The sequence below is a fragment of the Kwoniella shandongensis genome, chromosome 5 (assembly GCF_008629635.2).
Source record: "Kwoniella shandongensis chromosome 5, complete sequence".
In the NCBI taxonomy this organism is placed as follows: domain Eukaryota; kingdom Fungi; phylum Basidiomycota; class Tremellomycetes; order Tremellales; family Cryptococcaceae; genus Kwoniella; species Kwoniella shandongensis.
The window spans coordinates 376,940-395,180 of NC_089291.1; the positions used below are offsets into that span (position 1 = coordinate 376,940).

Genomic DNA, 18,241 nt, shown 5'->3' on the forward strand with positions numbered 1-18,241 from the left:
GACTTCTCCTTCTACACAACCTTGACTCATATAAGGGGCACTGTCGTAGGGACATTCTGAACCTCGTATCAAAAGCTGGCGATTGCCATTGCACCTCTGCGACGCTGTCTCGACAACCCTTACTTCCCTTGAACATGCCCAGCACATTCGTACCCCATCATCTCGTTCACGCTCATCTTCCTGCCCCTCCTTCTATCCCTAACTCCATACCTGAGCTCCGACTACCTACCGAGCGCGAATACCCTCCAACAGACGAAGACTACGCCGAACCTCTCCACCCCGATCATGCTGTCTCGGTCTACTACGATCCTTCCACCAACATTCTCGCTAGGGGCATACACAATTTCTACGTTCTCGAACTTCGCTCCTTCAGTCCTACGATCAGTGCTTCCCGACCGAGAGGAATAGATGGTTCTGAGACGATCAGGATCTTCTTCCCAGAACCACTACGACCGCTCGCCAGTGGAAGTATCGTCGTTTCTCGACGAGATAAACGACTATTCATCTTGGTCCTGTCAGAGACAAATATCGTCTACAGACTCAATTTCGCTCTGGGAACATTCAGGACTGGTTCAGGGGACAGATTCGTGTTTACGACCAAGGGAAACGAAGATTGGTCAGAAGAATATGAGGTACCAGACGATGTGATTGCAGCTTGTGGAGGGGTAGGAGCTTGGACTGTGCTGGATGAGGATACGGTGGTTCTGGGAGGGGGTGACGGTGGAATCGTCAAATTGACAAGATCAGGTCATTGGCCGTCAGGTGAGTCCAACGCCCCTGCTCACTTACATCTTCACCGCTCCTTCTCTTATTTGAACCCCGTACGCTTGATCTGACAATATAACACAGACGCTGGACGATGGACAGCCACACATCATCGAGCTTCCTCCCGACTTCGACTGCCCTCACTCTTCTCTCGTTCTGCCAACTCAGACGAACAAATCATCTCTTTTGCCGAGTTCAGAAAAGAGGACCATATCCCTGTCCTGTACACACTGTCACGAGATCGAAAGCTTAGAACATGGAACTCGGCTACTGGATCATGTCTGAAGACAGTGGATGTGCGAACCTCATCGCAAGAGCTGGTAGTCAGAGGGTCACAAGAGGCTTCCGGCTCGTCAAGCGTGGAGGATGGTTCAGTCAGCATGATCCGCGTGATCCCTCATCCTTCGACATCATCTCGCTTCTCTCACCTCGTGATCGTCTTCTTCGCTACGCCGCATAACGCCTCCTCCGCTGGTTCCTTCGTCGTCTACCGAGCTCCAACTACGAGCCATAATGTTGGAGACCTCATACCCGCCGGCGAAAAGGCGTGCTCGACTTCATCATCAGGATCCGAACTACGAGGATTCGACATTCTGCCTCCCGTGAAGCTCGAAGATGTGGATAACGGTTGGAGATTATCGACAACGTGGGACAAAGATGGCTCGACATACTGCGAAACAGTCTTCATGGACGATCTGTTCCAGTTCACAACCTATCTTGGCAGTCACGACTTTGCTTTGTTGACCGATTGGCAACCTGTCGCATCACCAAGCAACGTCGACCAATTCGATGCAGCGTACTTCGACAACATCCTCAGCTTTGAAGCACCCAACCCTGCAGATCCCGCGGACAACGGCGATATCGCGGCCGCGTTCATTCAACACCTCTTCCATCCCGGACGATTCTCCACGTTGACGCTCGCGACTGCACTAGATGAATACTCTCAACAAATCAGCCGACGAAGCAGAGGTGCCCAAATATCGTCTTCTTTCGCTTCTCTTTCGAAACGCTTTGGCGATATCATCGGTAGTCAGATTGAGATGCGTACAAACCCTCAGACAGGAGCACCAGAAGTTGAGGTGTATCGAAAGGATTTGAAGCTTGAATGGCTTGGAGTTTGGGCGACAGTTCGAGAACTCGACAAACAATCTCGATGGCCTATCAGCACCACCGTCATCCACGATCATCTGTTCATCCTCACACGTGACGGGATATCTGTTCCGACACCGGAGGACACGGCTGGTCTGATTGATCGAATAGGTGAATCCGACATCAACGCAGAGGCCTTCCTCGATTTACCCGAAGGAGCGTTACGGCGAGTATATCCTGCGCTGGGCGGACCTCAGGCTCGATCATCCGCCATCGCTATCTCGAAATCGGGCGCTTATGTCGCCAATGCACTCGGACGACAGGATGCGGAGGAGGGCACTGGTACGATCCTTGAAGGTTTCGTGGCTCAAGTCAACGATCAGTTGACGCGAGGTATGCAAGAACCACCCGAGATCATTGCTGGCGGCCTCTTCGATGAGTTTGTCGATCCCTATATCTCCGAGGAAGACCGAACAAAGATACGACGATTGCTCTCGGAAAGCTCGTCAACAAACAGAGCTCTCAACCAATCACTAGATATCCTCGAAGACGTTACTTTCCCGCTTGGCAGTTCAGGGGCAGGCGAAACCTCATTCTCAGGCTCTGGGAATGCTCTAGTCGCGTCAACTATCGCGCAGATCATCGAGTCCCGGTATCAGTTCGCTCGAAACGTACTTCTCATCTCGCTCTTCCACTTGTCCGAGTCTCGCGATCCATCAGACGAAGACGACGAGGCCGAAGAACTCATCGAGATCTTGGCCAGAACTCTGACAGTATACCACCGATACAGAGTACTCAAATGGGTTTGCGATCAGACAGGAGAAGAAGCGAGGGAGCGAAACAAATCGAGGCGCACGAATAAGAGGAAGGTTAATGGCGGCGATGATACGTTAGCAGAAGGACTTGGAAGTCTGAGAATGCGAGAAGGTGATGAGGATTCTGGTATTGACTCTGATGCGTTCGATGTCGGTTATTCGCTTCTCCACTCTCTTCTCGCTCGACAACAAAGCCAATCTGTACCGGAAAGTTCGATCAGCCCATTCCTCGAGGCGGCTCTAGCATTCCTTACAGGCCTTAACATCCTCTCACCTGGTCAAACAGATACGGGAGCACAAGAGGTTGACGTCAAGCTGTCTTACACTATACTGGTGGACGGTCATGCTTCGCTCGCTGGAGAGTATACGGATCTCTATCCTCTTTCTGCTGGATTGGCATATGTCAAAGGTCGAGCCTATTTGGAGAACGGAGCAGTGGCAGAGGCTTTGCAATACCTGGAGAAAGCAGCCGCGGGCTGCAAAGGTAAGCGAAGTGCCACACCCTTTGGCGACCAGATGCTCACGATAAGGCAGACGGCTCCCTCGTTCCCATCCTTTCTTCGACAGCTGGACCCTACGGTCTAGGGGACTATTATCGTCATGTCTGCCGGATTTTCGATGAACAAGGCGCGGACGCTCCCGTCGTTCACTTTGGTCAACTCGCTATTCAGAACAGCCCATCGGACAGCCCGTCCAGCCGAGATTTGTGGACTAGAGTCTTCCTCGCTAGTATTGCGCTGGCCAACTATGAGGATGCGTACTCTACACTTACAAACTTGCCTTTCATCGACTTGTGAGTCCCCTTGTTCGAATGATTAGGAGCACATGTTGGGCTGATTAAGGGAATCAGGAAACGGGACTTCCTTGGACAACTCATCTCCGTTATGTGCGAGAACAATGAAGTGGGACGACTGAACACTCTTGGATTTATCGGTTTCCAGAAAGATGTCGAGGAGATGTTACGCTTCAAAGCTCGAAATTCGGACCCTCTTCGATTCCCTAATTACTACAAGGTGCTGTACTCCTGGCATTTAACTCGAGGAGACTACAGAAGCGGTGAGCAGTACCACTATCGTTTGGTGAGACTATTCCGTACTGATTATGATGTATAGCCGGTGAGATCATGTACCTGCAAGGTCGACGATTCGCAGAAGGCAGCAGTTCCAAGGTTCCCGCTTTTGAGCTGTCTGCCATGCAAGCCAGGAGCTATTTGGCGGCCATCAACGCTCTATCCCTAGTAGACAAGCGGAACGCATGGGTATCGGTACCTGGAGCACCGAGCAAGGCCCTTCGAGTAAGCTCACCTGTTCCTGGTACTCCTTGTGAAACAAGCTGATTGATCGTGCTTGATAGGGCATCAAGAGACGGAAAGTCTCGTCCTTCATCCCCGAGGAAGAGTTCGCAAAGGAGAAACGACCGGTTGATATCGTCTCACTGGCGGATATTGAGATGGAGTACACACTGGTTCTTTCGCAGCTGAGACTGTCCAGTCATATCCCGGACTTGCACGAGCATGGTAAGTTGCCGTTCAAGGGGAGATGGTCAAAGGTCCACATACTGATGAACGTCTTTCCAGGTGTATCTGTTTCGCCGCAAGAAGTTGTCGGCTTGTTCATCCAAAGGGGGATGTTTGACATTGCTCAAACAGCGGCATCATCACTTCACGTCGACATGACTGATCTTTTCCAAAATCTGGCTTCGAAATGTGTTGAGCTTTCCCGGCTTCCGGAACGTGCAAAGTGAGTAAAATGCATTATAATCGAGAAGAACTATATCATCTGATGCGTGACATCCAACAGCGACTTCTCCTCTGCCGCCTTCTTACAAACATCTCCTGTCACTAGTCGACTTCGTGGCCCACCTGCAGCACTCGCTATGCGATACCTCCAATCTGCTTTGGCGCGACACGATTCCGCCAAGACCAATTGGCGGTATAGACAAGCGGTTGCTGATACGCTATTCGAGATGAATACGGATAAGAAGCGAGGATGGCAGATGCCTGTGTGGTTAGCACAATGGGAGATGGATAGAGATGCGGAGGGGTGGATCAGTCGTGCGTTGAGATGGGGCTGGGTTGCCGAGGCACTTGATTGGTCGTTGGATCTCCTCAGACAGGTGAGTCATACCCACACTAATATCATGTATGTCGCGTTGTGCGAGTAACTGACGATGATCGTATCGACGATTAGGCAACACCACCTGAACTTTTACCCAAGGGCAAAGCGGACGTCACGAATATGCCTTATAATCTGTTCGACAGGGTTCTCGCGGCAGCACAAGAAGGAGATGAGAAGGATGAGAAGGCAGTGCACAATAAGGCAAAAGCGTTGAGAGAAGAGGTGGAGAGGAGAGTGAAAGGTTTGAAGGGATTATGATATTATGCTAAGTAATGATGAGTGCATGCAGTGCAATGCAAAGGCAGGCGGACTTGGCAGTCTCTCATTTAGGCCCCGACCTGACAATTGTGGAGAGGAATGACTATCATGCATGTGGGTGACTACAATGTGCTAATGTACAGGGCGTAAATGTTGGAACAAACAACGGAAACGGGGTGGAGTGGGCAGCATGTGGCAAGTGGCTACAGTACTCGTGCGAGTAGTGATAAGTAACGAGTTGCTATTGACTATCACGGTCGACCGGACACGATATCAAAGCGCCTTACTCAGTACACAGAAATTGCACCGCCCGAGCTACGAGACATCGATCCACCGAAAGAGGCACAGGACGAAGTCGGAGAATACGGGCCACTGTACACGCCCGAGGCTGAAGAGTTGGCAGAGGACCAGCTGGGCGTGTGGCCACGTTGACGGTTCCTTGAGTAATAGGAACCGGAACCGTCAGAGCCAGAGTCGGAAGAGCCACTGCTGCTGTACGAGGAGTTGCTCTGCAAGGGGAAGTAATGTAAGTACTTGTCAGTATCATTGCTACCCGCTCGTCACTCGACTTGGAAGTTATGAGACAGGTTGCAATCACTCACGTTCCAATCTTGAGAGCTTTTGTCGAGAGAACCATGTCTAAAGTGCCCACTTGGACGTGTGTGTGCGTTTGACGACTGCACAAAACATTTTAGTACTGGTCGTTGTCCGTCTCTCCCCGTATATGTTATACCAAACTCACATTCACATCCATTCCAAAGAACTGATCGCACGCGTCCCCCACTAGACTCAACATCTCATTCTTCAATCCCTCATCTGTGATCTTTCCAAAAGCCTCCGATTGAGCCTTCACATCATTCACCATCCTAATCACCTCTTCACGAGGCTCGCCGGAAGAAGATCGAGTCCCATATCTAGAGAGATAATCTTCCAATCCCCTCGGTGCTTCTCTGCCAATGGCAGAATATTGGGCGCTAACTTCCGAAGCGAGGTAATTCTTCTCAACTCGAGAGAGAGAGCTTATTGCCGATGCACGAGATGCGAGATTGCGAAAGACGGGTTCGAAGTCGATACCTGTCTCAGCTTGAAGACGGGGGATGAGTCTAACAGCGCGGGATTGGAGAGATGAAGCGTGAGAGGTCATCTTTGATGAGAGGTTGGGTGGCGAGTGTGGCAGGTGAGGGCGGCAAGAGTGAGGATGTTGATAAGTGAATAAGTGGTGTAGTGTGCTGCTTCAAAAGGCTAGATGGGGTGGTGGTTGTAATAGCGGTAGTGCTAATGCTTGTGGGTGTGATCGTGTTTATGACGAGTAACAGTTGCTGATCAAGTCAACAAAGGCCTCTTTATGCTAGTCATCTCACTCATACTGCTATGTCGATGCAAGAACGACGTCACAGCGTCCTTTCACACATGCCCCTTGCGACAAGACTCATACGCGTAACAGACATCCCTCCTTTCTGGGAAAGGCTCCTGAACCTACTGTTTCGGGCTGTGACACGGAGTGAGGTGGGCTTTTGTCATCTTACTGCATTGTGGTTGAAGTGACAAGTGGTCTCCCGTACGTAGATTCTCAGTGGCAAACGTCGTACAGCTATACAGCACGTAGGAGAGTCTTTCATATTGCCACCGCCATACTCTTTAGGCCATTGCTCTGCCGAAATGACAAAATTCAGTCTGAACAGCTTCTAGGATTGTGCCGCACAACTTAATGTAGGTCAAGACGAAGCATTCCATGCTGATCGCAAAAGGACAGTAGACTAATCGATTCATCGCTGTTCTGTTTATTAAGTATGGACAGATCGTGTATGTAGCTCACATGATACTCTACGCCTTCGCAACGCCCGTTCAGTATATACAGTACTCGTTCGGACGCTAAAATCACCTCTACAATCTATTCACATCTCCCTCCGCTAAACGTCTAACCTACCTCTTTGTACTCCTGCTATTTCCGATCGACTACAGGTACAGTGTCTCGTAAAAGGCAATTCGATGGCTGATCGGTACAATTCGCCAATGGGTCACTCCTAAGCCATGAGAGACAACATCGATGGGTCACCCATCATGCTGCTCATGTTAGAACTGAATTGGCCAGGACCAGAGCTGAAGTTGGACATCTGGAAATCGATAGCAATGCTGCCGTTATGACTGCTGTTGCGGTTGAAAGTCTCAACCGTCATTCGACCTCCGTCTGGAGTCAACATCTCTGTATGAGTCCTTTCGTTAGTCGAACCATCGGGATTCTGGCCCTCAACCCTGTATCCTTTCGCCTCTCCAGTCTCCATCAGCCTCTCTTGCATAGATCGGACCTCATCGAAGCTCATGCCAGCAATCGTGAACGTGTCGTTCATAGCACTCATAAATCCGAGGGGGAGACCCTGTCGTTTGGCGAAACCTCCAAACATCGAAGGTTGCTCCGATTGGGTGTTCGTGTTTGTGAACGGAGTGAAGTTGGGCTGGTTGGTGTTCACTCGAGTGAGATATTGGTCACGAAGTCGATCAAATCTACGACCTCGGTCCCACTCCCCCTGTGCGGGTGAATTAGTGCCCTGCCACTGACTGAGCGGACCAGCAGTGGAAGTAGCGGGAGGACCAAAAGGTCGGAGGTTTCTTTGGGGGACATCGATCGAGGAGAGGTCGGTCGAGTCGTTGCTTGAGCCATCAGACGAAAACGACGAGTTGTCGGAAGGGTTGTTCCTCGCCAATTGGTTGTAGGGTGCTTGACGCATGGGGCCGAGCGCGGTCGAGGTCTCGCTGGGACCCGTGACAGCACTCTGCGAAGCGTCTGAGGCTCCTGTCATCTGGGACTACGACGGAAGGTACGAATTTTTCGTCAGAATCTGGATTTACGATCGATGCGTCGAAACTTTATCACTTACTTGGAGGATCGAGCCGAAGACGTCTTGCATGGCATTCGACACTCCGCCGTTCGTCCTGGAATCGAGTTTCCTCAACCTGTCTGCCATGTTCGCCAAATGGCTCACGGCGTCTTCGGCCTGCCCGGCACCGGGATCGTTGCTTTTCCTCAAGTTGCGGACGAAGGAATCAACCTCACCAGTGGACTGGCCTGTGGTGAATTGACTGTACAGGTCCTGAGCAACTCTGGAGGTGACCTCGCGATCGGCCCCCGCTGCACCGAGAAGTTTCGAAACATGGCCCCCCGCCTCACGAACCAGATTCGTATCTTCACGAGACTGGTCGTACTTGGGACGAGGACTGTAGTCTCTGTAATGGGAGTGTCCCAAAGAGGGAGCTGAGTAAGGTATGACAGAAGCGGTAGACATGGTGTGTGTATGTGTAAGATGGTTGTTGTTGTTGTGTAAGGGTGATAATATCTTGATAAATAATGTGGTGGCGAGAAAAGAGAAAAAGAAAAAGAAGAGGGCAGTTTCTCTCATTGGACCCCCTTAAGAACCTGTCTCCGAAGTCATTCAGCTTGTCAGAACTCGAGCCATCCTTTCTGGTCTCGCTCCACCGACTAGAAAGGATTGAATAGGCCAGTGGAGTGCATAACGCCGTGAACTGGACTGAGAGTGGCATACAGCCAAGCTAAAAGGATATACGTCAGTATGAGATGATTGTGTTAGAGGACTATCGAAGTGTTTCACTGTTGAGATAAGGCTCTTTTGAGAGTGCAGGGGTAAGGGGCTGCTACGGACCACCCCTGCCACTGATAGTTAGTCTGTGTCAGCAGGAGTCCGAGCACAGGATCAGTACCGTATATGCTCAAGTCTCGCCCTCGTCCCTTCGTATCCTAAGCAGTCGTGCTGAATTGCAAGTTAAGATGACTGCATCACGGTGGGAGACACTTCATAGTAACACTGATCTCCATACGGCGTAAAGCTCGTCTCCAACGGAAATCATGATCGGTAGCAGATTTGATCCCGTCGCATCATCGATTTTTGGCTGTTATCCTTCTCCCTCGCCGTTTCAACCTCGACATAAGTTGAACTCGATCGTATAATACATAGCTTAGAGTAACATAGACATCACATCGCTCATACAATGTCCTCAAAACTGATCCTTCCTGGTGAAGCCATTCCCCTCCCCTCATCTTCGAAATCAATCATCCTCGGACCGGGAATCGCGGCATCGTCTTCTCGAACTCGAACTTTACCTTCATCCGATGACGCATCGTCTTCGACAAATCCTACTATCATCGCTACGCGCTTAGGAGTGCTGGGTTCTTCCAAGGGGAAGGAGAAGAGTGAACAGATATGGGTGGAAGGTAATTCGAAACGGGTACGTAGAGCTTCCGTCTTCCTTCACATCCATATCGTCTGATTGGACTTTCCTCTTACTGATGACGTGCGATACTAACGAGGTCCTTCGATTGTTTGTAGTATATACCAGCACAGAAAGACATGGTGCTTGGGACAATCATCGCTAGACATGCAGAAGGATATCGAGTCGATCTTGGTTCAGCCCAAATGGCGTCCCTGGAAGCTCTGGCCTTCGAAGGTGCTACGAAGAGAAGCAAACCCAATCTCAAGGTGAGTCCTATAGCCTGCGAATCGAATCTTGCATCTTGCCACCCAAGGCGGTATTAAAAAACTGGACTGATGCGCGGACTCTCACTTAGGTCGGCACCCTTGTCTATGCTCGAGTCTCACTTGCAAATCGAGATATGGAGCCTGAGATAGAATGTTTCGATCCGAATACTGGCAAATCAGAAGGCTTTGGCGAGTTGAAAGGCGGTCTCATGATCACTTGTTCTCTGCAATTGTGCCGACAGTAAGTGTTCTCTTACCCCTCCGAGACGTCAGCGAGCAGGCTGAGCTATTTGCTGATGTCGTTCCGGATACACCGACAGACTTCTCACTCCCAAGTTCCCATTACTTCCCACCCTCGCCGCTTCTATTCCGTTCGAAATAGCAGTGGGCCTGAACGGACGAGTCTGGTTCAAGGCAGGTACTGTGAGCGAGACTGTCACCTTGAAGAGGATCGTGGAAGGTGTGGATAACGGAGAGATCAGAGCGGAGAGGAGCGCTGTGGAACAGGCTGTCAAGGAGTACTTGGCTTAATATGACCCATATACGATGCACGGCATGGCTATGAAAAATCAGAACGTCGAATATCTTCTGTGCTTATGATCGTGATTGAGAGCTTCCGAATGACCGTTGTTTGCCGGAGACGTGAGAGGCGACAGTCCCGTTGCTACATGTCATGGCGGCAAGCCTGGAGGATTGGTTTTCGACACGACTGTCGGAGTATGGCCTTGTTATGACAGGGTGCAAGGTCACAGCGAGAGGAGCCGAACAGCACCATCAGAAGCTATCCGTTGATATTTGTGTTCCTGCTCTCCTGATCTCGCACAACAGGGTGTCGAAGCCAGGCTTGGCGACGAATGGGTGGAGCGGCACGTACAGCCGCAACGGCTCGGGTGCAGCACATCCTCTGGCACCGTGTACTGTTTATCCAGCTTATTACGGTACGCAAATTGCTTGTCCTTCAACAACAGATGTGTCGGTATTCTATTACGGCTTTCACTCTTAATCCGAAAACGCCTGGAATCGTAGTGGCAAGGAACGTGCCGGCATGTGCTTGTTTGCTGTTTTGCTGGGTGACAAACCTTATGAACCCTAATCTGCCTTGACCTGTGGAATGAGCCGGTCGCACTTACAACTTTAAGATCAACGTTGCGTTTCATCCCACAGATTTGTGGAGAGGTGTATGTCGAATGGAATGGGACTCAAGTTGGTCATAAAGTTCGAGGCGTATGTTACGTTCCCAAAACATGTCGATTATCGTTCAGGTCAGACTCCCTCTTTGTGAAGAGAATGCCGGTATGAAATGTTGCCTGCTGCCGGTTTGTTTACTTCACTCCCTATGGTGTTGTCCTATTTTGTATGTACCCACACCTCCCCCGTCTATCTGCTCAAGTATAAAGCCCTACTCCGCACCAAGAATGAATAGCTTTTCTTTACTCTTCTTCCATACCTTCTGCTGCATCAGAAACAATACTTTCAAAACACGATTGAACGTCCAACTCGCCACACACATTCATTACGACCCTCCAATATGCTTTCCCGACTTGTTCTACTTGCTACAACTGCATCGCTCGTCATGCTTGCCACGACTGTTAAAGCGGACAACGTATTTGGTGGTTGTTTAACCGACGATGACAACACTTGGTCAAAGTCCATGGTTGATCAAACCGATATCGATAGCTGCACGGTGAGGAATCCCTTTGTGCATTTTGCACTTTGTTGAGTATGTCCTAATCGGTTTGCTTGTAGGCTCAATGTACCTCCGAAGACTACAATTATGCTGGTTTTTACGGTGGTCGACTTGACAATCAACAATGTTATTGCGCGAGCAATTACGAGGCTGTTGAATACCTCGCAGACTCTACCTTTGAAGGGAACTGTCCCGCGGGGACTTTCACAGTCCGTATCACCCGAACAGATTTCACTTTCTTCAGCTGTACTACACCCCCGACCTTCAACGATGGGTTTCCTTTCACTGCCAATGGTCCTCTCAGTTGTCTCCAGGATTGCGCTTCTGACCGAATAGCCGTGTTCTATTATGACGTGAGTTGAGGGCTTCCAACACGGTCGTACAATCATATTGGCTCTCGTCCATCGGGGAGAGGAAAAGAAGGCAAGTCCAACTAACACTCATTGTTATGTCACCTTCCACAGGTCCAGGGAGATACGTATATGTGTCGATGCACCAGTGATGGCATAGAGTTGGGTGCAACTTCAGCTTGTGGGGCAGGCAATGTCTTTGTAAGTGACCAGCGGCATGGTAGATAACCATTCGTACAAATAGTACTGACAGCTGCAATCTTCGTCCCCCTTCAGATCTATACTCATACTCCTGGTAAGCTTTACATTCGGAGGTCTCTGTCGAATACCTGAAGAAGGATATTAATCGGGACCACATCTTTAGCCTCTACTGCTTCCGAGATCACAAGGCGAAACCTGCGTGCAAGGATAGCTAGAGCTCAAGCATCCACTCCCAAATATTGTCCCGCCGGTTACACAGCTTGTAACATCGCAGGTGTCAGAGATGACTACGAGGTGAGCACAAGGTCTCGATCGGCTTCCCAATTCTGTATCGCTAACAGAATTTTGTGTAATGATAGTGCCTCGATACCAAGTCCGACCTCGAAGCTTGTGGTGGGTGCGTCACTGGCGCCTACGGTGTCGCTTCCTCGGACGTGGGACAAGAGTGAGTCCATCAAATCTTCTGCGTTCGAACACTCAATTGATCAAACTGTGTCGCTCCTTCAGCTGCACAAACATGGGAGCCAAGCTGGGTGCTGCGACATGTCTCAACGGACAGTGTGTCGCGTCGGCCTGTACTCGTGGGCTCAAACTTGTCGACGGCACTTGTATCTAAGTGGTACAGGTCATCTTCATGCTTTTCATCTCAACTACTCTCTGGGCTCAAATGGACAATGCATTCTTTCCGTATCGCTTCACGTGCACATGAGGCGAAGGTTTTGCGGGAAACAACGATCTGACAAAACTTAATGACAGTAGTCCACGATCATCGAGGTGATACAGTAGCAGTCAACATAGGCCAGATGAACATAATGGCAGTTTTTGCACGAAACAGAGTATACCGAGGTGGAAAAGAGTGTCTGACTAATTCGACATAATGCGATCTGATGTGTTCTGGCACCGTTACGAGGGAGACCCTGCAATCGTCATGTCGATCCGAGTACATGTCAAGATGTTGAGGTGTTCGACTGTGAAATCGCCGCGAACGCGACACGCTCTTCCATCTGCCCAGCCTTCACACTTCTATTGGACTTGTTGACGGTGGGTGACGAGTCATACCGGCCATGATGTTTGACGAATTGAACAGCTAGACACTTGCCGATAGATTTGTACGGCATCATCCCATTGAGACCCTACTTCACACGATCGTATTGCGTCTCTCGATCGATCATCATTCTCAGTGATGTTGGTCGCAATAGAGATCAACCCTGATTTCACCCACAGAAACATGTGCTGATGTAATTAGCGTTGGTCTCATAATGGCAGCGTTACCGTTATGCACTTGTTGGTTGACTCAACCGGCTCGCATATCAACACCCGATTCAGACATCTGGTCGACAAACGAACGTCATTTGTTCGGTGTCAACAAAGGAATGTGACGTTCAATTCTAGACCGACGATCGCTCCAGACTAGTCTCGCAAGGTATATAAAGAGTACAATGAGAATGGATGATCTGATATTCCATACACAACCGAAATCACGAAGTCTTTCGCACACTCCACAGTACATACACACTCCAACTCAGCTCAACACCTTAACAACCACTATGACTTCTAACCAAGTTGCCGGAGGCCACAAGGCCGCAATCAACAATGACTCTGTTCCTCAGGAGTCCAAAGAACACTCTAAGCAGTGAGTTACTCCCTCCTAGTATACTGCACACCTTGCAGTCATTGAAGCTTTCGCTAACATGTCCAAATCATTTGTAGAGTCCTCTCTGAGCTTGAGGAGTCGGGCGAATTGGAAGAGAAGGAGGACACTCCTAAGAACGATGTGAGCTTACATCATTTATCACGAGTCCTGTTCGGTTCATTGACCTATTCCTCGTAGGGTAATGTCATTGGCGGTCACAAGGCTACGCTCAAGAACCCCAACGTCAGCGAAGAGGCCAAAGAGCACTCTCGACAGGTTCTCGAGGACAACGGCGTGCAGGTGTAAGATGGGGATGAGACATATTACATGGATTGAACCAAACATGAAAAGCGAGTTGTACAATAGTTGACCATGCATGAGCAGTGAGAAGTAGTTGATCCAATATTTCAAGCGCAGAAACAACAGACTGAATTTGGCTACGTCACTCACTGTTTGCGGAGACTCCGCGTTGGCTTGGTGTCTGTTGCACGTGGAAGTCACCCTCCATTCATCATCATACATGGCCTCTTCTGACATTCTCCTGCAAACACACTCATACCATTACTTCTCTTCACCCTTCCACACTACTCGCATACATCGAGCTCGACGAGCTATTTTCCTTCACACGATGTGGTGGCCTTTCCAGTGGCTCTTCATTTACATCCTGGGGGGGATGACTTTTGTCCCTCTCTTGATCGTCACGATCATCGGTAAGTTGGCCTTCCGCCCTCATCTGTTGCAAACTTGTGCCCTCATTGTACAATGGTCCAGATCAAAAGCCAGCTAACGATTACTCTATTGACTGTAGCCTATGTGTGGAAATATGGTTCTACACCTATTGGTGATGCCGATCCATACAAGCTGAGAAAAGCTTTCTTGGAAGAAGAAGCAGAGCGAGATGAGCTGGTGGAGAAGAGCAATAAGGCGGGGACAGGGGATACGAGCAAAACGGTATCTGGATGGTTGACGGTGCGGAGGCAGTTCAGTCCAACGAACTCAGGAGGAGGGATACCTTTCGTCTCTGCTTCGTCGGAAGCATTAGCAGAGGACACCAAAGAAGAGAGAGAGGCAGATCCTGCAACGTTGGACAAGGAGAAGAGCGATAGTGACTCCATCAACTCTGGGACAACATCCACTACAGCTGCTTCGAATAGCAATACGAACGGATCGGCACCCACCACATATTCCGCTCGTATCGCTCAAACGTATAGATCGATGGTCCCTCGTGCTACAAAGAAAGACGCCACACCGAAAGAATACTTCTTCTGCGTCTTGAAAGGATCGGTTCTTTTCTTGTACGACGACGAGTCGGCATCGAACTGCGTAGCTGCTATTGGGCTGGATGACTATTTGGTCAGAGTGGAAGGTGAAAAGGGCAAGAGATTCAAGGGTAGAGACGGAGAGATGTTTGCAAAGCGGAATGCGATTGTGTTGAGAGCCGATGCGCAGGACGGCAAGAAGAAACGGTTGAACGTCTTGACAAAAGGGATGCCGGCAGAGGATGCGGAACATGGGAAGGAGACGGAAAACAAGCCGATCTTCCTGTTCTCCAAAAGCAATACCAAGTGAGTCTGGTCAGTTCTTTTGGAGTTTATGTTGCCGGGACTGACCAATTGAGGACTTCTGTAGGATGGAAGATTGGTACATTGCCTTGGTACAAGCGTCCATGCAAGCACCTACCACGTCGGAAGTATTTACACCGAGCGATATGCAGAGTCTGGTAGATACAATCGACACTGAACCGGATCCAATCCCGATGAGGTGGTTCAATGCGTTCCTAGGAAGAGTGTTCTTTGCTCTCTACAAAACAGAGGCCTTTGAACAGGTGGGTCCCGGTGCCTCTCTCGCAGCAGCGGCCACGAACGCTAACGTATGCCTAAACAGTTCATTATTGGAAAGATCATGAAGAAGCTCGTACGAGTTCCTCGTCCAGGCTTCCTCGGTCCTATCGTTGTCCGGGAAGTCAACGTCGGTACATCGCCCCCATTGTAAGCTCGTCTTCATCTCTGATCTTTTGCAAACTACGGCGTCTGACCTCGTCCCCAGCTTTTCCAAACCCATGCTGAAAGATCTCACTGCCGACGGGACTGCTGCTTTCGAAGTCAACATGCAGTATCGATCACGACCCATGCAACCAGACTCGGAGATCAGGATCACAATCGCTACCACCGCCACTATCCCGACAGGATTCAAGCCATACGTTGTTGATCTGGTTCTAGCGGTTGTTTTGAAATCTCTCGAGGGGAATTTGGTTGTGCATATCAAGAATCCGCCGAGTAATAGAGTGTGGTACGCCTTTACGCAGATGCCCAAGATGGATTTGGAAATCCTGCCGGTAGTTAGCGAGAGGAAGATACAGATTGGTATGATCTTGAAAACCATAGAGAAGCAATTGAAGGATGTCGTGAGTTCCTCTGAGCACGGACGTGAGAGTGACGCTCTAATGTCGGTGGACTCGATTACAGATTGCCGATTCAATCGTCTTGCCAAATATGGACGACCTCGCCTTCTTCGACACTTCCAGACTCGACGTTCGGGGCGGTATCTTCAGCGAGGCCACCAAGGTAAAGAGAAATGTCAAAGGCGAAGAGGTAGAGAGCACGCAGCCAAAGGAATCAGCCGTGGAAATCGAGACATCCCATGAAGATCCTTCGTCAGCAACACCTGCTACCGCTAGCAATATCCGCAAACGTCATGCGGTAAAGTCGAAATCCATCGACTTGCTTACAACAGGGACTTCCGAACCTGCCGACCTTGGCATCTCGAGGACTGAAACGGCACCTCCTGGCACTAGCTTGGGAGGAACTGCGAAAAAAGCCGCAGCGATCCAAGCAACGAAGAAGTGGTTCGCTCATACCGGGGCAACTCAACCACCCTCTTTATCGTCCCAGACGGTCAAAGGAGGCCTGCCGAATACGTCTACCGACAGCCTGGAGCGTGCACGATCTCGCAGTTCCGACCGTCATGGATCGATTACGGTCGACTCGCTCATTCCGGAGTCTAATTTCAGCAATACTCCCGAGGTCACCGCCGTGCAAGTGTCGTCTTCCACCGCAGGTCTCGCGGAAGGTGGAGCAGGTGATCATCCAGTCGCAAGCGACCAGCAAGATGTGCTACCGCCTGGTAAGGATAGTCAACTCAGCGATGTCGATGCCCGAAGCGGTCGACCGGCGGAAACCAAGTCAATTGCAACCCCCACCACAACCAACACCAGCGCGTCGCCGGGTCAGGCAGCTCCTCCCATGGGGGCATCTGTTTCTTCGGCATCTCTCATCAGTAGCTTGAGATCACGAGACAAGAAAGCACTACAAGCTCAGATGGGTACGGCCAAGGAGCAGATGAAGAAATGGGGTGTCAACTTTGCGGCAAAGCGTCGTGCGGGCAGCATGAACCACGAACATTCGGAAGAGAGAGAGGAGTACCGACCGGCAGCGCTTTACCGACCGCCCGAAGCCGATCCGAGAGACGATGCCCCACTTCCAACAACTACTGCCTCCCATCATTCCCCTGGATCCGGCATGTCTCTGCAAGAAAGACTCAACGCCGCAGCTCATGCAGCTGCGACTGCCCCGATCAGTGTGCCTTCTCGCGACCGATCGTCCTCCTCGGCATCGAGGTTGAGTCTTTTGAACTCACCGTCAAAAGCTGCTATCACGCCAGCTTCAGCCTCACCGCCAGGATGGACGCTCAGCTCCGCCAAAGCGACCACAGGCGTTGTTAAGGACGAAGCTTCTGCGGCTCCATCCGCCTCATCAACAATTGGGACGGCCGACCAATCCCGCCGTCCCTCAAGCTCTTCGCATCATACTGTTTTCACCCAGCCTGCAGGCGGACGATCGATGGTGGTTCCTCGCGTGCCCAAACGACCTGGACAGGTGACCGGTATCGGCTCGAATTTGGGTGAAGGTATGGTCCGGAAGGTTTCCACAGAGGACGGTCTGCAGGAAGAGCGAGTAGAGGATGTGAAAGGCACGCCTCCGAGCTTGCCTTCCAGACATTCAGTGGATGGTCGTGGTGTGACAGCGGATGCAAACCCTGGAGACATCCCTACCCCGGAGGGCAGTCGGACCCCTGCCGATACCTCTCTCCATCCCACGCCACCCCGAATCCCGCCTAGGAAGGCAACTCCCTCTTCATCAAGGAAGTCAAGCTTCGGTGCTGCATCGAGCGACGCTGTGAATACCCCGGCTGGGGACAAATCCGCGATCACAAAAAGCGAGACCATCGAGGTGATATCACCACCTACAGCTCCTCAGCTTCAGCGATCCGATACAGCTCCCATCGCAACGGATGCGGATGGTGAAGGGACAAAAGATAGTTCCAGTCTGCACCCTTCCCCACCTAGAGTCAGCAAAGCCGAGTTCTCGTCCCCTGCACAGCCATCGTCGTCATCTTCGCCCAACGGCAATAGCAGTGAGTCGCCCACGAAGTCCGTTTCCGGTAACGATAGTCCCCGTCCGCCCTCCATGTCTGGTGCGGAAAGTGCTCTTCGAAAACTCGCACAGAAAAACGAAGATGCTATCAAGGCAAGGAAGGCTGACACAAAATCCGAGCGGGCAACTACCGTCGACGAGAGCGTACTTGTCCCGCGTACGGGATCAGACGAGGCGGAAGAGGACGACTCGAAGAAAGAACAACCTGATTTCGTGGCGCAAACGGAATCGGGAACATATGACGACAGTGCAGCAGAAAGAGAGGGAGCGGGCGAGTTGCAGCAGTTTGGAGATACGCAAGAGGAGGAAGAGATGGAAAGAGCGTTGGATAGGAAAGGTAAAGGGGAGATCATGTTGGGATGAGTGGGGAGACAGGATGCGAAGAGAAGCGAAAGCATTGCGA

At 50.7% G+C, this 18,241-nt stretch overlaps 7 protein-coding genes across 7 annotated transcripts; 5 read left to right on the forward strand and 2 right to left on the reverse strand.

The window, feature by feature from the left end:
• Positions 1 to 134: 134 nt before the first annotated feature.
• On the forward strand, positions 135 to 5,044 carry CI109_102827 (uncharacterized protein; the record flags this gene model as incomplete). Its single annotated transcript, XM_032001218.1, has 9 exons — positions 135 to 762; positions 850 to 3,153; positions 3,204 to 3,462; positions 3,520 to 3,725; positions 3,782 to 3,963; positions 4,023 to 4,185; positions 4,246 to 4,408; positions 4,469 to 4,784; positions 4,859 to 5,044. 9 exons carry the CDS (start codon positions 135 to 137, stop codon positions 5,042 to 5,044), a joined length of 4,407 nt encoding a protein of 1,468 aa, XP_031864108.1.
• Positions 5,045 to 5,331: 287 nt separating this feature from the next.
• CI109_102828 (uncharacterized protein) lies at positions 5,332 to 6,188 on the reverse strand (the record flags this gene model as incomplete). Its single annotated transcript, XM_032001219.1, has 3 exons — positions 5,332 to 5,553; positions 5,647 to 5,721; positions 5,787 to 6,188. 3 exons carry the CDS (start codon positions 6,186 to 6,188, stop codon positions 5,332 to 5,334), a joined length of 699 nt encoding a protein of 232 aa, XP_031864109.1.
• An 880-nt stretch (positions 6,189 to 7,068) lies between these two features.
• Positions 7,069 to 8,439, reverse strand: CI109_102829 (uncharacterized protein; the record flags this gene model as incomplete). The annotated part of the gene is made up of 2 exons (XM_032001220.2): positions 7,069 to 7,848; positions 7,921 to 8,439. 2 exons carry the CDS (start codon positions 8,437 to 8,439, stop codon positions 7,069 to 7,071), a joined length of 1,299 nt encoding a protein of 432 aa, XP_031864110.2.
• A 607-nt stretch (positions 8,440 to 9,046) lies between these two features.
• On the forward strand, positions 9,047 to 10,065 carry CI109_102830 (uncharacterized protein; the record flags this gene model as incomplete). The annotated part of the gene is made up of 4 exons (XM_032001221.1): positions 9,047 to 9,283; positions 9,385 to 9,534; positions 9,624 to 9,775; positions 9,855 to 10,065. 4 exons carry the CDS (start codon positions 9,047 to 9,049, stop codon positions 10,063 to 10,065), a joined length of 750 nt encoding a protein of 249 aa, XP_031864111.1.
• Positions 10,066 to 11,062: 997 nt separating this feature from the next.
• CI109_102831 (uncharacterized protein) lies at positions 11,063 to 12,388 on the forward strand (the record flags this gene model as incomplete). Its single annotated transcript, XM_032001222.1, has 7 exons — positions 11,063 to 11,218; positions 11,281 to 11,574; positions 11,686 to 11,772; positions 11,848 to 11,866; positions 11,936 to 12,066; positions 12,132 to 12,217; positions 12,280 to 12,388. 7 exons carry the CDS (start codon positions 11,063 to 11,065, stop codon positions 12,386 to 12,388), a joined length of 882 nt encoding a protein of 293 aa, XP_031864112.1.
• Positions 12,389 to 13,319: 931 nt separating this feature from the next.
• Positions 13,320 to 13,711, forward strand: CI109_102832 (uncharacterized protein; the record flags this gene model as incomplete). The annotated part of the gene is made up of 3 exons (XM_032001223.1): positions 13,320 to 13,405; positions 13,483 to 13,546; positions 13,604 to 13,711. The coding sequence occupies 3 exons, from the start codon at positions 13,320 to 13,322 to the stop codon at positions 13,709 to 13,711; spliced, it is 258 nt and encodes an 85-aa protein (XP_031864113.1).
• Positions 13,712 to 14,033: 322 nt separating this feature from the next.
• CI109_102833 (uncharacterized protein) lies at positions 14,034 to 18,201 on the forward strand (the record flags this gene model as incomplete). The annotated part of the gene is made up of 6 exons (XM_032001224.1): positions 14,034 to 14,115; positions 14,214 to 14,970; positions 15,035 to 15,230; positions 15,290 to 15,393; positions 15,452 to 15,809; positions 15,871 to 18,201. 6 exons carry the CDS (start codon positions 14,034 to 14,036, stop codon positions 18,199 to 18,201), a joined length of 3,828 nt encoding a protein of 1,275 aa, XP_031864114.1.
• Positions 18,202 to 18,241: the final 40 nt, after the last annotated feature.